Below are 22,385 nucleotides of genomic sequence, written 5' to 3'. Positions count from 1 at the left end.
GCAGAGCACCTTAGTCAGTCAGTGACTCAATTCTTTCTCCTCAAACTCTGGTCCTAGCTTTCCTGTGAATCCCCTGAGTGGCCATTGGTATTTTCAGTCTTATCTTTCAAAGGGGTGTATGTGCAACTGCTCTAACCTAGAAAATTAGTAAACATATAAGTAAATATATTTAACCTATATTGTTCAGCTGCATGTATAGACTCTGTCTTTTGTGTATTTTAAAATACTGTGAAATTATGTTTTATGTATGGGCTTAGAAGCTGTCTTTGAATCACCTGCGACTCCTGGAGTGGCTCATCCCAGTTACCATTTATAGAGCCCTTCTCCTGGGCCAGGCCATATGCAAAATACTTGTCGTTCATTCATCCCATCACTGAATTCTTGTAGGAGATAGAGATTGTGATTCACATTTTATAGATGAGGAAACTGAAGTTCAGAGAAGTCTAGTAACATTCCCACTGTCTCATGAAAAGTACCAGGACTCAAATCTAGGTTCTCCCTGTTGCAAAGCCCATGCCGTTATTTATAGATGGCTCTGAATGTTTAAAATGCCATTCAGATATGAAGGAATTGTCACTGGTAGTATCCAAGAGGGAGTTCCCTTGGCTTTCTGCTCTGCATGGTGTCCCTCTTCCTGTGAGACAGAAGCCTTGAACTTCAGGTGTCGGGCACACATAACCTCGTTCAGCTAGTTTCACCCAGTCTTGCTGGACAGGGAAGCACTGTTTAATGATCAACCAAAGTCAGTCAGACAAATCCAGGTGGGCCTTTCCAAGTTAGAAATGGAGATTTGATTTCTTTGAAAGGAGATGGCAAGATATGGCAGAAAAAGGCATGTCCTGTCAAAAGTTCTGTGGGAGGCCACATATCTGGGTTTGAATCTCGGTTCTGCCTCATTCGGTGTGACTTCAAGCCTGTTGGTCTCAGATTCTTAATTCTCTCACCAGTTAAACAGGCATAACACCACTTAACCTCCATGGGTTACTGAGAGTAGTGATAAAAGTGCCTGGCATGTAACAGACGCTCAGTAATGTTTTCCTCCCCATCTGTGGCCCTGAGTGGTTATGACACCCAGAATGCCAGACACTGAGAGAAGCAGACAAGATTCAGAGTCTCTCTGGGTCAAGGGGTGGGAACTCTTATGAGGCTGCCTCTAAACAGATGTTTTTTGTTTTTTGTTTCTGGCTGGACGATCAAATGAGATACAAAAAGGCTGGGATACTCAAAGATGGGGTTGGGGGTGTGGGCAGTCATGACCCCTGTGTCAAGCTCTGGCCTTAACAAGTATGAGGGAGGGACAATGTTGGGAAGGCAGGTTGTGGATCAAGAGCAGACTGGGGTCTTTATGTTTCCTCCCCAAAGAGGCGAGGTGCTCCGAGGCACTGAGATGGACCCCCGTTTGAGAGCAATTGGAAAAGCCAGGGGAGATAAGACTTGTAGTGCCTCTCCCCAGCTGATATGACTGGTGCTGGGCCTCAGTTTGTCCTTCCATAAAGCAGGAGTCATGCCTCTCCCACGTGTAGTCTGGATGTAGGAAGGGATTCATTAGGTTTTATGACTTGGTGATAAGCTCCTGGATTTATAATGAGACTCCTGGAAATCCAGACCCAGTGGTACTGGGTGGGGTGGAGTGCTGTCCCCAGCCGGCCACACGGGCAACTCACAACACCTATTAGGCTTCTTTATGTCAGATTGTCTAGGAACATGTGAGATCAAGGAAAAGTCCATGCCCCCAGGAAGCTTACAGTCTAGTTCAAGAAATAATACAGAATGTGAAAAATGAGTAGCAATATGGGAGTGAAATCATTTTGTTTTTTCATGAAATCTTAACAATTAAAAGATCTAGCATAGTGTTCAGACCAAAGGAGATATTTATAAGCCATAATTTTTCCTTTTTTGGGTAAACATATAAAAGTTATTGCCAGACAAAACAAGACTTCCGGTTGGCACAGTGTATGGTGCCCCGAAGATGCTAAAGGAATGATGACATGTAATCGTGGATGGGAAGCGAGGGCAGTAGCCCTGCAGAGGTTCAAGGGACGGAGTGTGCAGAGGTCTGGGTTGTTTGAAGGGGGCTTCATGAGGCACCTTGATCATATTAACCCTGAAGGATGCATACAATCCGAAAAGGTTCAGAGAAAGGCTAAAACAATTGGTTGTCTCAGAGGAGGCATTGTGTGAGAATACAAAGTCAGGATCAGACCTGGGTTCAAACCTCAACTCCATCACGCACTAGCTGTGTGACCTTGGGCAAGTTCCTTGGCCTGCCTTTCCGAGCCTTTGTTTCCTCACTTGTTAAATAGGAATGATTTTGGTCCTAACTCCATAGGCTAGTTGTAAGAATTAATGAGATAATTTATATAGAGTTCTTATCTCAGTTTTGTCAATAAATGTCATCAGCTTTTGTCATTATTCCATTTTTCATTTTAATGGTAGTGTCATTAGTATCCTACTCGTGCCCACAGATTTACCCTTAGTTCCTAGGACCTTGTGTCATCTGGCCATTCCCTGCCTGCTGTAATTTCCTCGAATATGCTTTTGTTCTGTTATTGCAGATCACTTGGAGATTCCTGGGCTTTTTATGGTGTTTTGTACTTCTGTGTACTTGCAAATGCCATGTCCTTGCCCAGAATATCACCATCTTCCCCTGCTTCATTGCTTTTGCCTAACTTCCTCCTGCTTGATGTTTTAAGAGTAAATCCTATAGCATTTCTTCCAGGAAGCCTTACTTGACTCCTCTGTTCCGTTTCCTCCCTGGGACCCCACAGTGCCATATGCTGCTGTTTGACAGCAGTACTGTGTGCACTCATCCCTGGCTTGCTGATCTACCTTGGATATAAACTTTCTGAATGTAGGGATCCTACGTTATTTATTTTTATACTCTAGCTCCTAGCTTAGTGACGGGCATATAGTTATTTTCTGCTAATTGTTGAATAAGAAATCCCAACCAAAAACAAACAAAAAACCAAGAAGAACACAGCTAGCTTTATGTGTAACATTTATTACCTAGTTAGTTCTGATTTAAATGCTTTATGTATACTAACTTATTTAATTATCATAGCAACCTTAAGAAGTAGGTACTGTTTGTACCTCCATTTTACAGATGAGGAAACTGAGGCTCATAGAAATTAAATAACTCTCCCAAGGCCACACTAGTAAGTGGTGGAACCAAGATTCGTATTAGGGCAGTGTAGCTCCTCATTCTGTGGTTTAGCCACTCTTTGAGATTTGTGATGTTTATTGAACGCCCAAGAAAAAGTGAAGAGACATTAGCTGTACATCACAACTCCATGAACACATGCTAAAAGCATTAGGGAACGTGTAGAGACACTTTTAGGGGAGAGTGTAAACCTTCCCAGTCTTACTTATGACAGATTTGCTAGAGAAGGTGGGATTTCTCCCCTTGTGAATTGGATGAGGGGCATGGCTGGCAGCTGGGAAGGAGATGATCTCTGAGGACGATGGAGGAGAAATCTTAGGGAGCGGATGAAGAATATATGTCTGGGGAAATTCAGTTTGCTCAATCTTTATTGAGCACCTACCGCAGTGATCAACAAGCTGGTGATGATGATGCCTGTGCTCAGGAGCTTGTGGTCTAGCGGACTTTAAGTGCATCTGGTTAGACAATAAGTCAAGGGAGTGTCTTAGACTTATAACATGAACCGAAAGACAGAGTTGAAACCCAATGAGAAGTGGGAATTTGGTGCGGGAGAAGCAACATATAAGGAAAGTGATTTGAGCTGTAGCACATAAGGCAGATTATAAGACCAGAAATAGCAAGGACAATTGTGAGAAGTTGGATAATCCCCTCCAAAAATAACCAGGGACTGAACAAAGGACTTGGTGGTGGATGAGGTAGTAGCAGGATCAATCAGTTATTTATTAAGCACCTGCACATGATTCAGAGAAGGATAAGGCATGACTCCTCCCCTCCAGCAGTTGTATTCTAATTGAAATAAAGGAAGCACACACATGAAAATGCACTATATGACCTCATTCAATTTGTGTTGAGATCCACAGTCTCAGTGACCAGGTACTTTCTTTCTCTTTGCTTCACTCATCTGGATTTAATTTCTAAGGTCACCTCATTTTCCAGAATAGCTGCTGAAGTTCCAGTTATTGTCTCTGCATTCCAGCCAGCTGGAAGCAGAAAGGAGAAAAAAAGGTATACTCCCTCCCTTTAATGATACTTCTCAGAAGTTATACATACTATTTCTGTTCACATCCCATGTGGTCACATAGCCACATCTGAATTCTAGGAAAGATAAGAAATATATTAATTCTTTGTATTAAAAAAATTTTTATGAAGTATAGTTGATTTACAATGTGTTAATTTCTGCTGTACAGCAGAGTGACTCAGTTATACACATATATACATTCTTTTTTATATTCTTTTCCACTATGGTTTATCCCAGGATATTGAATTTAGTTCCCTGTGCTATTCAGTAGGATCTTGTTGTTTATAGAAATGTATTAATTCTGGGTTGCTAAGTGCTCAGCTAAGCATTGGAGGTTCATTAATAAGGAAGATGAGAAGAGGTTGGGGATAACAAGCAGGTCTCCGCCTTATCATTCTGCACATATAATTATGCTTTGGGGCTCAGAAGAGGGACTGAGCTATGTTGGGTAGTCACAGAGTTGGATTTTGAGTCCAGTAGTGATAGGTAGGGATTCAGAAGATTGGGGAAACATGAGTTACAAGTGAATCCTATGACTAGAGTAGCTGCTCCAAGAGAACCCAGGAGACAATGAGCTGGTCAGAGATGCTGGGGCCAACATGGAAAAAAATCTTAGCTCTGAAGCTCTTTCTTATCTAAGATGCTGAGAACAAGTCAGCCAAGGAGTTTAGGTTTTCTTGTGTAAATGGTAAGGAGTCAGAGATTTCTGAACTGAAAAGAAGCATGATTTATCTTATGTGCTAGGAAGTTTGGAAATTCCATCCACATGCAGGCTGGAAGCAGGGATGCCAGCTAGAAGTTTATCCCAGAAGGTCAGGAGTGTACAACAAGGGCCATCTGATGATGGCCACGGGAGGGGAAGAAAAGGTATGGATGAGAGACCCTGGGAGAAGCACACTTGGGTCCTAGTGAGTAATGGCCTGTGGTCCGAGGAGAGAGAGGAAAATGTCTTTTGTGGGGTGTAACCCCAGAAATGTTGTGTCCTCTCTGAGGTAGCACTGCCTAAGGGCTCCCCCTGCGGGAAGGCAGAATATGGTGAAGAGAAGGGTAAACCCTGGTTGGCTACAGGGACAATGTGAGTCTGCCCCAGGACGCCTTGGCTTTGGAAACGGCAGCGGCCCCCAGCAGAATAGTTTCCATTCTGCGTAACTGGGGAGTGTGTGGGTCTGGCTAACCGCGAGGAGGGGCTGAGGAGCCAGCAGACAGATCGAGTTGCTGTGGCAGTGGTGTTTTTAAGCTGGGGCTTGGGGCCTGTGGCTAACAAGAGTTCTTCTATCCCAGATTGTATGCTTCTTGACTGAGTAGGCCAAGAGGGCGTCCTTAGCCAGGGCCAGGTTACCTGCTCAGGTTACCCGATGTCAGGTGTAAGGCCGGCGGCGTGGCAGAGAGTCGAGCTAGGGGGCTTTGCTGGCGCTGGGGACCTGACTGACTTCCTGCACCAGTTCAGGATCCCAGGTGGGAGTCGACCATGGTGAGGAGGAGGCCTCAGGGGTACAGTTGTATTTGGATAAAGCCACCTCTTCGTTTGATTGACACCGGCCTTCCGGGACCTTGCCTTTACCCGACTTCCCTGGTGTGAGTTGCGGAGCTCAGCCTGAGACATCTGGCAAATCCATCTCTTTTTCCTCCAGGCTGCTCAGGGACTTGGCCCGTAACCACTCAGCAAGTCATTTCTGGTTATAGAGTCATCAGTGACCACAGAAGCACGTTCTCCAGACAGGGCTCTGAAAGCTGGCTTTTCTCTGGTAGCTTGTCCCCAAAGTGATAGCTTCAAGCAAACAAAACCAGAAAGTCAGATCTAAGCCGCTACAGACGCTTAAGTCAAGGAGCACCCACTTTTCCGATGTCTTTTGTCATAAGGTACTGCGGTAAATTTCCCACAGGTCTAGTTGGGCAGCTCAGGCCTTAAGCAAACCGTGTGTGTGGTAAGCGCTGGGTCACACCCATGAGCTCATGTGCATGGGGCTGCAAATGGAGGGAGGAGGGTGGCAGGGGAGCTGCTCTGTTGAGGCTGTGGGATTTGGCGGCACCAGGGCTCCAGGCCTCGCATCTAGGGAGGTGACTGCTCCTGGTCCACTCCTTCCTGTTCTTCAAGTGTTCACCCCACTCCATCATGGGCAGGGCTCCCTCTTCCTCCAGCCAAGTGTCATGAACTGTTCTTGTGATTTCCTTTCTGCCCCAGGGCACTTCTTCTCCCAGAGCCTTTCGCAGTAGACTCGGGCTCATTCCAGGCTCTGTCTGTCTCATGTTATCTTCTCCAAACCTGAGCTCTGAAAAGAAGGATGGGAGGGAGGAAAGCGAGGAGAGCCATCTTGAGCTTCGTCTCCTAGGTTGGCCGCAGAGCCTGGCTCGGCCTGTCTGCGGGGGCTGCATTGAGACCTGGCTGCCGACCCGGCCCACTTCCTCCCTGTACTACACCCACCGGTCATGGGGCTGGGGAAGCTGTGCTTCCCATGTCTGGACCTTCTTAATTTTAGCTCTTGGACCTTTGCTCAAACACTCTGATTTTTTTTATTTCCTTTTGCCAATATTGTAGTTTTGGGGGGCAGTTGGGAGGAGCTGTGCTGAAGGAGTGAGATAAACAAACAGTGACGCAGAGGTGGCAGCAGCGTAAGCACCAGGCTGGGCCTGCTGTCTGGGCGGGCCGGGTGGAGGAGGCCTCCCGCCCTGCACACTGGCCAGCTGGCTTGTGTTAAAGCGCTGGCTGAAAATAACTCTCATTGTCTGGGAGCTGCTACCGCGGCAGGGCTGGCTATGGCCGCTGAGGGGGCCGGGGTACCAGGAATGATGCCTCCCACCTCCTTGGGCTCCCACCCTTTGGGAGCAGTACCCAGCTGGCCACAGCTGCCCCTACTGCCCACCAGGAGAGACATGTGGAGGGAAGGCCTGGCCACTCCTAACCCTAGGTCCATTTGGCGGCTGGGCGTGGGCCTCTGTGCCCAGTGTTGCCTGCTTCTCCATTGACTTGGGGGCAGAGATGTTGGTTTGTGAGGGGCTCCTGGTGGGAATATGGTACTCCAGCTGCTCCTCCAGCAGTCTCCTGGACTCCTACACCTCGTACCTTCTCACTGCCTTCTCCTCTGCCATCCACATAATGGACTGATCTGCCGATGCCCGAGAGGACTTGCTGGCAGCTGTGACCAGGGGCCAGGGCTCAATAGCATATGGTACCAGCCTGGGACGGTGCCTCACTTCCCCTCTGGGGAGGATCTAGACTCCGCTTCCCAGGGCTCCCTGCCCCGTGGGCTGAGCATGGCGACTGCGGCTACCACTCCAGGGAGAAGTGGCCAGCCATAAGGGCCTCGGTGGGGAGGTGGTTCTGAGACGGAAAACATTAAGAAAACCACCAACTCACATTCTATATTTGCTCAAAATGAACAGCCCCTGCCTGCCTTTCCTTAAGTCTCCAGAATCCCCTTTGCAGGAACATTTCAGCCATCTCTCTCTCTTTCTCTCTCTCTCCTCAGAGGAACTATGCCATTTTAGCCTCTGATCCTGAAATTTATCATGACTGACTGGGACCAGTAGAGGCAGCTGGGAATTTTGGGTGGTTCCTATCTCTGTTTGTTGGGTTTTCCCCAGGCCTGGCCCAAGGAGACTGGCAGAGGAGGGGTGAGTCCCAGCACAGGACCCACAGCTTTGAAGGAAACTCCAGCCCCACCGGCATTTCCCTTCCCCTGCGGTGGGAAGGAAGCGAGGAGGGGCTAACTGACTGGGGGTGCAGAGCAGGAAAGGGAAAGGAACCTCTGTGACCAGAGCCAGCTCCCCCCTCCTCTGCTTCTCTGGGGCCAACAGGGTCGTGTGGGGAGTAAGGAAACCTCGCTGCGGGGACTGGGCCCTTGGTCCCATGGAAGGGGTTGGCCCCTGAGCAGGGTGCTCGGCCTGGTCTCAAACTGGCCGTAAACCAGAGCTGCCTTGCTGGAGAAGCATCAGATCCACCCCTTTCTGCTTCTTTCTGTTACAGGTTTTTATTTTAGACTTCTGGCTGGTTCCCTCTGATTTAGGAATCAGTCCCAGAGTTGCTTTGAGTCTGAGTTCCTCTTCTCCCGTCTCCTTGGAGTCTTCCCCTCCCATCCCAAGGGCAGTGATGTTTTACTGCCTCCTAGTCTTAGCAGCAAAGGATCAAAGCAGGGGTGAGGGGTTGCTCTGTCCCCAGAGTGTTGAGAAGCAGAGCTGAAGGAGGAGGGACAGAGGCAGGAATAGAGGACAACCGGGGAGAGGGCAGGTCCTTGGGGTGTCAGAGCATCGCTCAGGGTTTCTAGGAGGAGAGGGGAGGGAAGTGTGTTGAACACCCACAGTGTTCCAGACTTACTCGGACCTAAAGTATTTATCATTTAATCCTCATAAAACCCTGTGAAGTGGTGAGATTATCTCCGTTTTGTGAATGAGCTCTTTGAGGTTCTGTGACTCTGAAGAGCTTGAACTCGATCTGGAGCTCGCTGGTTCCACATCCAGTGTCCTCTGCTCCAAAACAGCCGAGTCTCCTTTCTCTTCAGCGAGGGGCTCCTAGAGGAGTTAGCAAGAACTCAGCCCGGCTTCTGCCTCAAGAGAGCCTGTGGTCTCAGTGGAGCCACAGCAGGAAAATGTCAAGGAAGCAACCTCTGACTGAAACTGGAAAGAAGGTTGGCAGGTTTGCTCCCTGGCTGTCCCCGGAACTCAGGAAGCTGCCCTTCCTCAGGACATTGAGCCCTGTTGGCCTCACACACAGTATCTGTTGGAGGCAGGGGCCCCAGTGCCATGGCCGGGTGGGGAGAGAACCACCAAACCCTGGCCCTGCCCGTGATGGGTGGCTCTCACCCCCCACAGTCCATGGCTGACTTCTTGTGAGTGCTGGAGGCTGGGGAATTCCCCCACCCACTTCCTTCCCCATCGCACTTCAGTCACAAAGGAGAGAAAACTTCCCTCACTGCTCAGAAGCGTCACCCAGAGCTCTAGACTGGAGGACGTGGGCCTGTGGTCAGAACTGCTTCACGCTCCTGTCCCTGGTTTCTGTTTGCTGGCATCCCTCTCTCCTGGGCATCTAAAGTCTGGCCAGTTCCCCGAGGTTCCTCTTCCATGCTCTGAGGCTGGGGTTCCCAGAGGTGGTGACCCTGCTTCGTCTTTGAAGCCCCGGGGGACCAGACGTTTTCTCAGTGGTTCACCTGGTGGGGAAGTGTGAGGCCCCAGCGGCTGAGGGAGGAAGTTGGTGTAGACAGGATGTGATGTCTGCCACAGCCACGACGAGCTCCCCCTCCCCTTCCCAAGTCACGTGCTTCCAGGGGAGACTACTGTTTTCTGTCTTCATGGCACAGACGTGGGAGAGAGGCAGGAGGACAGTGAAGCCACCTCAGGCCGTGTGCAGAGCCAGAACCAGGCCTGGTCCCACGGGCTCTGCGGGCTGCAGCCTGGCCCTGCTTAGGTGGGAGAACTTGCTCCAGGCCACCTTTGGTCTTCGGGTCCCTGTTCTGTGGTGGCCTCCTGCTCCTGTCCTGCTGGCCACACAGACACGCTGAGATCAGCCCTTAGCAGGGTGGTCCCAGAGAGAACACCTGGGGTCCTATTTGCCTGTCGGGCCAGGCCTGCTCCATCAGCAGTGGGGCGGATTCGGTTAGCCCCTCTTCCCTGAGGAAGCTCAGGCAGACTCACAGGGCGGGAGCAACCATGCGGAGAGGCATGACGTGGTAGTCCCTTCCCCTTCTTTTCTTCTCTTCTGGGTTTCTAAATTCTTCCATTTCTAAACACTGAACAGAGATCCCAACTCCACTTCCTTTTTCGAGCCATAATGACCCTTTTTCCAGCCAGAAGCTTGGCCCAGAGCTCAGAACCGGAACCTGTTTGTTTTTTTTTAATTTATCTATCTTGGGCTGTGCTGGATGTTTGTTGCTGCTCAGGCTTTTCTCTAGTTGCACCGAGCAGGGCTACTCTCTTGTTTCAGGGCACAGGCTTCACATTGTAGTGTCTTCTGTTGTTGCAAAACACAGGCTATAGGGCACACAGTCTTCAGCAGTTGCAGCTCAGCCCCCAGGTCTAGAGCACAGGTTCACTAGTTGTGGTGCACGGGCTTGGTTGCTCCATGGCATATGGGATCTTCCCGGATCAGGGATTGTTAACCTGTGTCTCCTTCATGGGCAGGCGGATTCTCTACCACTGAGCCACCGGGGAAGCCCCACAACTGGAACCTCTTAACCATAGGTTTACCATCAGCCTACTCTCTACTTGGTGCCTGTCCTAGGGTTAGACATTATTAGGAGTTGGAGATCATATGAATAATGGTACAGTCAGTCCTTTAGATGACCGTGTGTGTGTGTGTTAAGTCGCTTCAGTCGTGTCCAACTCTTTGTGACGGTATGGACCATAGCTCGCCAGGCTCCTCTGTTCTTGGGATTCTCCAGGCCAGAATACTGGAGTGGATTGGCATGCCCTCCTCCAGGGGATCTTCCTGATCCAGGGATCAAACCCACATCTTTTATGTCTCCTGAATTGGCAGGCGGGTTCTTTACCACCAGCACCACTTGGAAAGCCCTTGAGCATACAACTGGCTTAATAGCATGTATGTAAATAAATACCTAATAAATAGATACATGTAACAGAAATAAATGTTTAAGGATTTTCTTTCAATTTCTTAGAAAACAGAGAGCCTACTCTCAGGATACTCTTGCTGTTTTTGGAGTAACTCAGAGTTGGTATGACTCCTCAGGATCCTGGGCACATACAATTTGTGTCCCCAGGGACAAGGATGTCAAGGACCCAACAGAGATAAGCCAGGTGGTCATGCTTTGTTTACCTGGAAGTTAGAGCTGAGCTTGGAGCAGTAGTAAGGGAGAGGAAGATGAGAGGACCTGCAGCCAAGGCAGCTAGATTGGTTAGAGGAGGGGCTTGGCTGGACCGGAGCTGGAGGTGAAGGGTAAGGAGGGGACAGTGGAGCTGCTGGTCTGGGTGGGGCTTGCCCCTGGATGCCTTGGCTTTTATTCACTTACACTTGTGTTCATGTATTCATTCAGCAAATGGTAGTGAACAAAATAAAATGACTCCTGGTCTGTCCTGTACTCTCAGCTAGAGTGTCTCAGGGAAGGGTTGGGATACCACTGTGTCTTAAATAATTGGGAGCTGTGTCATAAGTAATCAGCACTAATGATTAAAAGTACTGAAATCTTGTAAACTATTTCCTTAAAAACTTGAACAGTTATCTTCATGTTGATGTTCTGCTCATTCCCTGGTGTCCTGGATGTGACAGAAAGGGTTAGAGTTGTAGCATCTGCACAGGCTATGTATGGGTGGCTCAGGATTCACCCAGGGGTGTGTGTGGTACAGGAAGCCTGCCCAGCTCTCAGGCTGTGGGGGGAAATTGATTGATGTTGTCACTTTAGACTGGTGACTTTCAAACTTTTTTGACCTGTCCCATGTTAAGAAACACATCTTACATTGTGTGTCTGTTTTGTTCATGAAATAAAAACTTTGTGAAACATTATTTATACTTCCTAATTGCAATCAATTCTGATATCTTAAATTCTTGTTCTATTTTAATCTGTTCATTCTCATTCAAAATAAAGTTACTCTTGACTGACTTCACTGATTCCACAACCAGTGGTTTGGAAAATGCTGCTCAGCCAAACTGAACCAAACATGAAGGGGAAATGGGAAGATGGCCGTGCCCCTCTGAGCCTTCCTGTTCACCCATGGAATGTCAGGGTGAAACCTGAGGGTTCAGGCGTGAGGGAAGCCTGTCAGCCCTGTTGATTCAGGTTCTCTCCGCAGAGCTCCATGAACCTGCCTCCCGACAAGGCGCGGCTCCTGCGGCAGTACGACAACGAGAAGAAGTGGGACCTCATCTGTGACCAGGTACAGGGTTTGGGACCGGAAGTGAGGCCAAGCATGGTGGCAGGGCCTTGGGCATTAACTGCAGCCCTGGGGTCCCTTGAGGAACCCCAGCCTGGTCTTGGCCTCAGCCCATGCTTATTTCCTCTTCTAAAAGCACTTTCCTAACAGACACAGGCTGGCAGGTTAGGTTCCCCTTTAGCTCCCACAAAGCACTGTCTTGATTTCTTCCCAGTGAGGTTTATTGAGCTGTGAGGTCTGCTGTGAAGGAGTTTGGTGGTTTCCCCAGTAGAGCCTGTTTCTGCCTTTCCAACCAGGGTGAGGGCTGTGCCTGGCTGAAGAATCCAAAGTGCCATTTGTCTTTCACTCTGCTCCAGACCTGGCGAATAGCAGCCTTTTCCCCATTACTTACAGGCCTCTAGGAATGAGAAGCCCCGGTCCTCTAGTCTTCTGTTCCCAAATCTCAGAATGTGAGGATTGGAAGCTCCCTTTACATGAAAGTGTTTGGAGCCAGAAGAGAAAAGAGAGATTTTCACTTAGCTCAGAATCAAGAACTCACACCTGTGGCCTTGCTTTCTCCCCTGCGTACATTTGAAGATGACAGATCATGAGTTTTTGAACTCGGACAGGCCTGGCCGCAAGCAACCTCTTAATTTTTAACATAGAAAATTACTTTAGACTCAGGGTTACTGAGTCTACTCAGTAACTCAGAATTACTCATCAAAGGAGGAGAAGATGGCCACAGAGAAGTACCTGAGGATAAGTCACGGAGGGGAACTTATGGTGTGGGGGGTGTTAAGAGCCAGGTGACAGCTTAAGGAGTCCCCTCACATCAGACACTGTGGGCGCCCTGCTTCCTCAGCACTCTTCTCAGAAGCCTGAGTGTCTGTGTGCACACATGTGTTTCCCTCACAGGAACGATTCCAGGTGAAGAATCCTCCCCACACGTACATCCAGAAACTCCAGAGCTTCTTGGACCCCAGCGTAACTCGGAAGGTGAGGTGCGAAGCAGGGTAGCCCCATCTTGCTGTCCTTTGCAGTCCTGTGGGGTTTAGGGGCAAACCCTGTGACGTGGGTCAGGACTGTTCTGAGCAGCAGGAGCTGGGTTTCTGTGTTCTGGGGCTCTGGGGGAATGGCTGGCTAGGAACAGATGGAAGGACTGTCACTGCCCTCTTGGGAGCCTTCCCTCTCCTTTTCTGCCCCTTTTGCTTGTATTGTAAAGTTGACTTGGGGGCCTCCATCAGTGACAGAATCCTACATTCACAGAAATTCAGGAGGAGAGTGCAGGAGTCAACCAAAGTACTGAGAGAGCTGGAGATCTCACTGCGGACCAACCACATTGGGTGAGTCACTCTTGACCATCAGAGCCTTTCCACCTGGCCGCTTAGGACCCGGCGTCCACTGAAGAGAGTTTGCCTGTTTATCTCCTTGTTGTGGGGCAGAGCTGCCTCTCGAATGCCTTTTGGTTCCCCAGAGGGCTTCAGACTGTTCCTTTTCTGGCTTTTCTCCCCCTCAGCTCTGCCAGCTGCTGACTGGATGCTGCTGGCAAGCCTGGGGCCTCTCCTGGGGTCCTCAGTCTGTGGCTTTGAGTGGAAGACATTCCCACAGCAGCTGAGACTGGAGTCTGCCTGTGGCCTGGGGCTGGGCCAAGGGAGGCCCAGAGAAGGCTGGGAATGGGGGAATGTATTGCATTGGGTTGCTGAGACCTGGTTTGTAGACTGTTTGGTGCCCAGAAGACTATTTGCTTGATTATAAGACAATTTTAGTTCATGAGCAGAAGCAGCTTCCTGAAACATCAGGGAAGATCTGAAGCAGGTGGACCAGATGCTGAGTGTCCTCTGTAGTCCCAGACCCAGGTCCTGTCAACCTGTTGCCTGAGCCCCTAGAAACTACATGAGTCTTTTTTTTTTTTTTCCAGAGGAGTGAGGAACCAGGACCTGCTGAGCAGGCACAGGGCTAATGCGTGAGATACAGGGAAAGAGCTACAGTCTTGCATTCATAAAATTGTAACCAGCCAGGGTAAATATAGTGAAAGTGAGAGCAAGAGAGAGGATGAGAGAGCGAGAGAGCGAGCGTGCGTGTGTGTACACACAGGACAGTGAGGGACTGTGACAGAGAACTGCAGGCAGTACTACAAATCTGGCCTGATCATTTAGAGCTCACAGGAGTGAGAAGTCTGAGAAGTCTAGCCTGGGGTGGAGGTGGGGTTGCTGGGCAGGTTCCAGCCCCAGAAGCAGGAGTAGAAAAAGCCAAATGACATCATCTGCCTTCCCCTCCTGTCCCGCCTGGGCTTCTGGTGCAGGCTACCTGTATGCAGTCAGCTGCCTCCTGCAGTCATGGGAGAGAACAGGTAAGGACAGTTGCCGGCGCAGTCGCTGTGCTTGGTGGCCAGAGCTGGCTTTCACACCTCATCCATGAATCCATGAACCACACATTGAGAACTGACCAGCTAGGAAATGTGTAACTCAGCCTTCACCTTTATTTAGTGAAGCTCAAGGAAGGAAAGACTGCAGCGTCCCATCAGCTGCCCCACGTGTGAGAGCACGAGCAACACAGATGACAGCTCCAAACTCCACCCTGCATTCATCCGGAGGGCCTTTACACCTCCCTGCTTCCCTTTCCCTCACGCCCTCCCGTCCTCCTTACTGAGTCCTGCTGCATGAGGAGGGGGCTCTGCTCTTCCCCAGAAAGGGCCTTGGAGCAATGTGGGACGGTCCCCCAGCATTCCGCCTCTACCTGCTGCCATCCCCTCTGGCCATTGGCCAGGCTCTGAGGCCAGAGCAGCGTGGTTCCCAGGCCCAGGCCTCTCAGCAGTTGGCACACAAGCTAGAGATCTGAACCGGGTCCTTGGTTCCCAGGAGCAGCTCAACATCTGGCATTTGAGGAGCTCCTGTCATTTGAACTGTGCTCCGCTGGTGGAGTTATATGGGAAGGCCAGGACGCTTCCTGCATTTCTGGGCAGGAAGAGTGTGTCAGGCTGTCAGGCAGGGCTGTGGGAGCTCCAGGGCGGTGGGAGCCCAGGGCAAGGTAGCAAGAGGGCGATTCTGCCTCCGAAGCAGCCTGATCTGCCCCAGGCCCTTCGAAGATGGGGACTTGAGCCTGGAGCAGGACAGGCTGGGAAGCAGGGTTCCAGAGCTACCCCAGCTCCTCCTTCCCCTGGTTTGTGTTGGTTTCACGGCCTCGCTGAGGTGCCCTTTGACATCTCCTCAAAGTGTCAAGATCCCGAAAATAGCAGTGGAGACTCAGACAGGAAATGAGAAGGGGGTGGGGAGCTGGAGAGCAGACAGACAGGAAACGGGAGGCCTGTCGGCCCCCAGAGAGGAAGCTAACTTCAGGCAGCTCCGGTGTCAGTCAGCCTCCTCCGCCAGAGCTTGCTGCCAGATCTCTGCCGGGCCTGGCGCTTCGGCCCGGCCTCTCTCTGCAGCCCGGGTGTGGCCATCCAACATGGCGCTGGTGTCCCAGCTGTGGGGGAGAAGCGGCCTCAGGGGGCTGTTCGGCGCAGCTGGCCTAGAAAGACCCCAGACTCTCAGAGTGAAGAGGGCACAGGAGAGTCAGGGTTTCATCTGGAGAGTTTTCTTTCTCTCCAGGTCCTGTGTGTCTGCAGGACAGGAGTGAACCTGTCCTGTAACAATCCTGGGACTTGCTCCTGACTCCTTCCAGGGCTGTCTCAGTTCGAAAGGCTTGAAGGCAGAAGGGTTGAAGTGCCCCAGTCTGTTGTCTGTCTTCCTGCCTCCCCGGTTCAGTCCCTTAGAGGTCAGAGCCGTTCCGGAGTTACTTGAGTTCCTGACTGTTCCCCCATCCTTCTCCTATTCTGCCAGTCTCACCTGTGACCACACACAGAAATCCCACGTATCCCTCTGTTAACTGCTTCCTGAAATACCTTTTCTTGAACTTGGTGGGGAGCCCTTTGGCCCAGTATGCCTCTTTTCCAGAGCTGTCTTTGCAATGGCACTCCACTTCAGTACTCTTGCCTGGAAAATCGCATGGGCGGAGGAGCCTGGTAGGCTGCAGTCCATGGGGTCGCCAAGAGTCGGACACGACTGAGTGACTTCACTTTCACTTTTCACTTTCATCCATTGGAGAAGGAAATGGCAACCCACTCCAGTGTTCTTGTTGGGAGAATCCCAGGGACGGAGGAGCCTCGTAGGCTGCCGTCTATGGGGTCGCACAGAGTCGGACACAACTGAAGCGACTTAGCAGCAGCAGCAGCAGCCTGTCTTTTAACTGACACTTCAGTTAAGTTGGGGTGCTCAGTTGTGTCCAACTCTTTATGACCCCATGGACTGTAGCCCGCCAGGCTCCTCTGTCCCGGAGATCTCCCAGGCAAGAATACTGGAGTGGGTTGTCATTTCCTTCTCCAGGGGATCTTCCTGACCCAGGGATCAAACCCGCATCTCCTATGTCTCCTGCTCTGCAGGCGAGTTCTTTACCTGCTGAGCCACCGGTCAATTTGGGGACCTGCCAGCTTCCATCAGCTCTGTCAAAAGACTGCAGTAAATACTCTGTGTAACCCTCAGTTCCTCCCACAAATGTGGCATCAGGAAGCTGTGCCCAGCCTCATGTTCGACACCAGGAACCCAGAAAACGATGGAGTGGGGGCCCTGGCTCTTGAGGAGGGGGCTTCTGAAGGCTGGTTTGGCTGACGTGGTGTTGGAAGGCCTGCATCTCTCCCCATCTCTGGCTCCCCCGCCTAGGGGCGGTCCTGCCAGGTGACATGATCATGGCTGGGTCAGCCACAGGCTTTGATCATCAGAATTCTCCCAGCCTGGTGCTGAGTTCCAGAGGATCCAAGAGGGGATATTGTTTCACAGAGGCACCTTTTGCTCCTCCCCCTCAACCCACTTTATTAGCAGACCCCTCCGCTATCTTTCCTTTATCTGCAGGTGGGTGCGGGAGTTTCTGAATGACGAAAACAAAGGCCTGGACGTGTTGGTGGATTACCTGTCCTTTGCCCAGTGTTCTGTCATGTGAGTACCACCTGGGACCAGGGCGGGGGACCCCATTCTGCTTTGACTGGAACTGCCAGTAGTGAAGGTGGAATGGGAACCCCAGGCAGCAGTCTGGGTGTGGGCAGGTGGCCACGGGGCTGTCTGAGGTCAGTGAAGAGTGCCAGGTAACTGGAGTAGAAGGTGCGTTTTGGGGAGCAGAAGGCAAGGTGTGGAAGGGCAGCTCAGGATCCTAACCCAGAAGACCCAGACTCCATGCTGGGAGCTCCCCAAGGAGGTTTCCTGGCCTTTGGGAGAGAGGCCCCCCGCAGGGTTCGTTTACTTAGGGAGAGCTTGGTCTTCGCAAAGCCACTTTAGGTCTCCAGCTATAAGAGGGTTTCTCCGTGTCACCCCAGAAGCAGTGAGCATGACCTTTGACAGACTGAAAATGAAGCATTCAGGAGACTTTTTCAAGCAGGCGGGGGTTTGGAGGCAGCTGGAAGTGAGTTAACGCAGAGGAAAAGGCAACGTGGGCTGGGGTGGGGAGTGGAGGGAACGAGGGCTTTCAAGGCAAAGCCTGGCGTGGGTCTCTTCGGTCCTTTACTATCTGTGTGACCTCTGGAAAGATTGTTGAGGTCCTCTTATGTAAGAGAGGATCCATGTTACAGGGTTGCTGTAAGCATTAGATGATACTGTGTGTAAAGCAGTCTATAGTATTTGGAACGTAGGCTGTACTGTGGTAGCCACTTTTTATTTGTTAATTGTTGTTGTTTAAGGTGTTCCCTACCATAATTACCTAAATATATGGAAAGAGGGATTATATTGATCATTCACAGCATGACCAACACATGCAGACCTGTACCCAAGACTTACTAGAGCACTCGGGTGACCGATCATCCCAGTTTACCCGTGATTTTCCCCACATGACTTTCCTCAGTGTTAGTGCTGAAAGTCCCTCATCCTGGGGAACTCCTCAGTCCGGGGACTCCGCCCCAGTCATGAATTTCACTTTTCTTGCTGCCGTCCTTGCCCTGGGCCATTCTCCTTCCTCAGCAGGTTTTTCCCCTCATCTCCTTAAGAGTTTAGAACTATTGCCCCTCCTGGGTTTGGCCTTAGTCATTTTTACCAGGTCATCCCATTAAAACCAAGAGTGACCCACTCCCCCTAACCATCCCTGCAGAAGTCAAGCCTTCTATCCCTTAAAAAAAAAAAAAAAACTTACTCTTTTTATAGAAAGAAATGAAAAATATTTGCTGAAGCGATTTAAAAAAAATAATTCAGAGCTTTTATAGTAAAAGATGTAGATCATTTTTCCAAATAAGCCTATCTTGTTTGGAAAGCAAATAAATTCCAGCTGCTTGAAACCAAAATACCCTGGAACCTCAGTATTGTAGTGTCCATGGCAGTACCTTTGACTGTGTTTTTAAAAGAAAGACTCAGGGCAGGCAGAGGGTAGGTAAGAGTGTGTGTTTTGGGAAGGGTTGAGAGGAAAAGAGTGAAGCCAAATAGAGTTTGAGTAAAGGCACTTAATTTGTACACTGAACGTCCCAGAGTGGGGTTGGAGTGGGGAATACTATTTTTGATGGAGGGGGGGGGGCACTGGCAAGCGGTTTCCCTGTCCTGGAGACTCCTCCGAGGTCCACTTGAAAGCCCCATCAAACATCTGACCGTCAGGATCCTGAAGTCTGCTCCTACTTTCTTGGAAACATTCAGGCATCTGCAGATACCGCTTCCTATTTCAGAAAGCCTTGGCCTCTGTGACTTTGACCCTGGTGCTGTGCATATTTAAGGAGCCTGTTGGAAATGCTTGTTCTGTCCTGGATGACCCTCTTCAGGGAAGAGGACAGGAAAGGGGAGTGGGGCTTGTTTCTCAGAGGGGGAGATCCGATGAGGGGACCTGAAAGGGAGAAGGCCCTGTGGGTTCATCATCTTGAGCTATCCTCTTTATTCTGGCCACACTCCCAAACTGCTGATTGGGGAAGACAGCTGGTCCGAGGAGCAGAAAGTGACAAAGAAGCCGTCCCAACTCTCTTAGGGACTAAGGACCCCAGTTCACATCTCTGCCCTCCCCCAAGGGAAGCTGTAGCGCGAGGAGCCTCTGAGCCAGGAAAACCTAGAAACCTCAAGTAGAATCATGGAGAACCCAGCCATCAAAACTCAGTGCTGGGATGGGACTGTAGAGTTCCTCCTGAACATGGAGGCCTGTCCCACTCTGGCTTCACCAGGACCCCCATCCCCCTCCACTCAGACCTGCCCTCCTGAACATAATCCAGAACCACCCAGGCCCCCTCAGGGCATTGAGAGGCCTCTCCGGCAGCTGCTGTCGGCCGCCTAGTAGTACCTGCAGTTGTCCGGTTCCCCACCGCCGCTCTTCGGGCTGACTCAAGGGGACCCATGGCTTCTCTGAGATGTCCTTTCTATGGCTGGAGGTGCAGAAAGACTACCAGCCCCCCGAGTCCCTTCAGGCTCATGGGAGGTGACTCCTGGAGTTGCTTGGCCAGTGGGGAGCAGCAGCTGGCCTCCCAGCATCCCCATCTCCTCAGATGCCCCTTCTGGGCATGGCTCATGGCGCCTCTGCCCTGCTCAGCACACTTGTGCCAGTGGCTCTCCCGGCCAGGGCTGGGTCTCTGCTGCCCGGTTCCGCTTTTCCTTCTGGCTGCCCTTGCTTCTTGTGGCCCTCAAGGTCTAACGGGCGGGAGTGGGCCTGCCAGGGGCTTGGCACTGAATTTCTCCTGTGTGCGTGCATGTGTGTCCTTTCCTGCTCCAGGTTTGACTTTGAGGCTCTGGAGAGTGGTGACGATGGTGCGTTTGACAAGCTCCGGTCCTGGAGCAGGTCTATCGAGGACCTGCAGCCACCCAGCGCCCTGTCAGCCCCCTTCACCAACAGCCTCGCTCGCTCTGCGCGCCAGTCTGTGCTCCGGTATGTGTGCTCTTGCTCTGCCCGCCTGCCTCCCACCTCGCCCCCATCCGTGCAGGTCCTGGGTAACGGCGGTGAGTGCTCACGCGCCTCCCTTCACTCTTGCTTCCAGGCTCAGCTCTCTTGCCCTCTGCCTGCCAGTCTGTCTCTGGTCTGTCCTCTCTGTCCCCTGACTCTGCCCAGCGATCTGTCCTGGGTAAGTACATCCCCCTCGGCTGTGCCCTCCCCTCTCGTCTCCCCCTCTCTGGGGGCCCCTCCATTCCTCACTCTCACTCTGCCATTCCTCCAGGCCCCTGGGCAGGGCTTGTCCTCATCCAGCTCCTTGGTCTTCACCAGCTGGTCCAGCACCTGCCTTCATGTCTGTTTCCCTCTGCTCCATCAGCTGCCCGGAGACCACCCCCCACCAGCCTGCTGCTGCTCACCTTTCCCTCACTTCTTCCTTTAGGCCTTTTTTCCTCCAAGGCTGTAGCGTGTGCGTTGGTCTGCAGTAGCTGAAGAGCTGTCCTGCCGGGATGCAGGTGGATGGACTAGATGATTTCTCAGAGCCCCTTCACAGAGGGAGGCTTCCCTTTGGGCCCTGTGGCCCTTTCCATGATTTCTCTCAGCCATGCTTTTCTCCTTGTCTCCTTTGGGTCTTGCCCCTGACACTGCTCATCATTCTAGTCATGCATGACCAGATACCATTTGTGTTTCCTTTATTTCCCATGAAACATCACTGGGGGCAAAGTCAGAGGTCGCCCCAGCCCTCTTGTAGCCTCTGGGGTCTGCTCTGTCTTTTCTAGGACCTAGAAGTGGGGTAGGAGCCAAGGTGCCCCAGCCCCAGGGGATGTGTAGAAGATGCAGTGACTGGGAGGAGGAGGAAGGAGGGCTCAGATGGATGTCTCCTGGACCCATGCCGAGGTCCAGGAAGGCCTGCACAGCTCCTGTTGTGTTTGGAGGAGCTCTGGGCTTAGGATGGTTTGGGCACTGGTTTTAAAGCTGGGGTCCTGGAGATTTACTGACAAAGACCTGCTCCAGGGAGGTGAAAACAGTGGAGCACCTGCCCCCTGCACCTTCTCTCTCGGGGCTATTGGTGCAAGGTCCTCCATCCCCCTTTCCTCCTGCTGCTGAGGGGCAGCCTGCTGTCTGGGTGATGCTGCATGCCCCCGACCCTTCACCAGAAGCCCCCTCTCCCCCAGGTACAGCACTCTCCCTGGGCGCAGGGCCCTGAAGAACTCCCGCCTGGTGAGCCAGAAGGATGATGTCCACGTGTGTATCCTTTGTCTCAGAGCCATCATGAACTACCAGGTAAGGCGATAGCACTGGCCATGGGTGTCTCTTCCTGGTCTCCCAACCAGGAGAGCTAGGAAGGCAGCAGCTTGTAAAGGATGAGTCTGTGGGTGGAGCCACCATCAGGGAGCTCCAGCTGGGGTCTGCCTTCCCCCCATCACCGTCTCCCCTCCTGTCCTTTCTCCTTGCTGCAGTATGGATTCAACCTGGTCATGTCCCATCCTCATGCTGTCAATGAGATTGCGCTGAGTCTCAACAACAAGAATCCAAGGTGAGTTCCTTTCCTCTCCTTTCCTCCCCTCTCTGCCCAGGGCTCTGGAGATCTGGGCTCCACTTGTCCCTGTCCGGAGGTCCTGCCTGGTCTTGGGTCCCGTGGCCTAGGGCAGTGCCTCAATTTGGCCCCCTCCCCTCTGCTGGAGGAGGAGTGTTCTGCTTCCCTCACAGCTTAGGAAGGGGAGCCAGCTTGTCTCCCCTGCCTTCTCTCCCAAGCCCACACCTTCTCCTTCACCACGGAGGCTGTCTTTGTTCCCTCGGAAGGACTCACACAGGTGTGCAAATGAACTGTGTCGTGGCCAGGGCAGGGGCGAGGGTGTTCATTTTTATTTTCCACCCCTTAGGACCAAAGCCCTTGTCTTAGAGCTCCTGGCAGCTGTGTGTTTGGTACGAGGAGGTCACGAAATCATTCTCGCTGCCTTTGACAATTTCAAAGAGGTCAGTGTCCTACACTCGTGTGTGTGTGTGCATGTGTGTGTTTAGTGGGGAGGATATGGGAGCCAGGTAGCGAAGCACCCTTTCCTGTGATCTCACACATCCTGGGGATTTTAACAGCCCAGTGCTTTTAGCTAGGTGGTCTGCCCCCTGCTTTTTTAAACCCAAAGCCAAACTTCAGTCTTACTAGATCTTATGTTGGGGATGCCCCTGATTGGCCAGCAAAGGGCTACAGTCCCACAGTCCTAACCCACTGTGCAGAATACCTGAAGAGCCTGGTAAATGGTTGGACCCCTGGGAAGCCTGGTGATCTGTGCCTTAACAGGCACCCTGGGTGGTTCAGAGGCAGTGAACACACTGGTCGAACCCAAGGTAGTTATACTTGTTGTGGGAGGAGAAGCAGGGGTTCTCCTGAGGGGGCTGTTGTTGGTAAAGGGAGAGGGACCTCCTACTTGGAATTCCCCAGCCCCGGGGCCTGGCTCTGAAACCCCCATCTGCTTGAACATAGGATTCCTCGACATCCAGCCGCAGCTGCTGGTCCCACCCCTTCCTCCTCTTTGGACCTCTTCCCTAGCATCCATTGTTCAAGCCAGG

At 51.5% G+C, this 22,385-nt stretch overlaps 1 protein-coding gene across 1 annotated transcript in view; it reads left to right on the top strand.

Annotated features, from left to right (window-relative positions):
* Positions 1 to 4,398: 4,398 nt before the first annotated feature.
* Positions 4,399 to 22,385, top strand: part of LOC105001695 (formin-like protein 3) — a 24,018-nt gene continuing 6,031 nt past the window's right edge. The window contains exons 1-9 of the mRNA XM_010858071.1: positions 4,399 to 9,576; positions 11,913 to 11,996; positions 12,888 to 12,968; positions 13,239 to 13,315; positions 16,856 to 16,939; positions 19,665 to 19,817; positions 20,993 to 21,101; positions 21,278 to 21,354; positions 21,701 to 21,794. Coding sequence (XP_010856373.1) covers positions 11,919 to 11,996; positions 12,888 to 12,968; positions 13,239 to 13,315; positions 16,856 to 16,939; positions 19,665 to 19,817; positions 20,993 to 21,101; positions 21,278 to 21,354; positions 21,701 to 21,794 — 753 coding nt within the window. The 5' untranslated portion in view covers positions 4,399 to 9,576; positions 11,913 to 11,918. The remainder of the gene's footprint in view (positions 9,577 to 11,912; positions 11,997 to 12,887; positions 12,969 to 13,238; positions 13,316 to 16,855; positions 16,940 to 19,664; positions 19,818 to 20,992; positions 21,102 to 21,277; positions 21,355 to 21,700; positions 21,795 to 22,385) is intronic.

Source organism: Bison bison, unplaced genomic scaffold, assembly GCF_000754665.1.
Source record: "Bison bison bison isolate TAMUID 2011002044 unplaced genomic scaffold, Bison_UMD1.0 scf7180017864383, whole genome shotgun sequence".
In the NCBI taxonomy this organism is placed as follows: Eukaryota; Metazoa; Chordata; class Mammalia; order Artiodactyla; family Bovidae; genus Bison; species Bison bison.
This window is presented reverse-complemented; position numbering and strand designations above follow the sequence as displayed.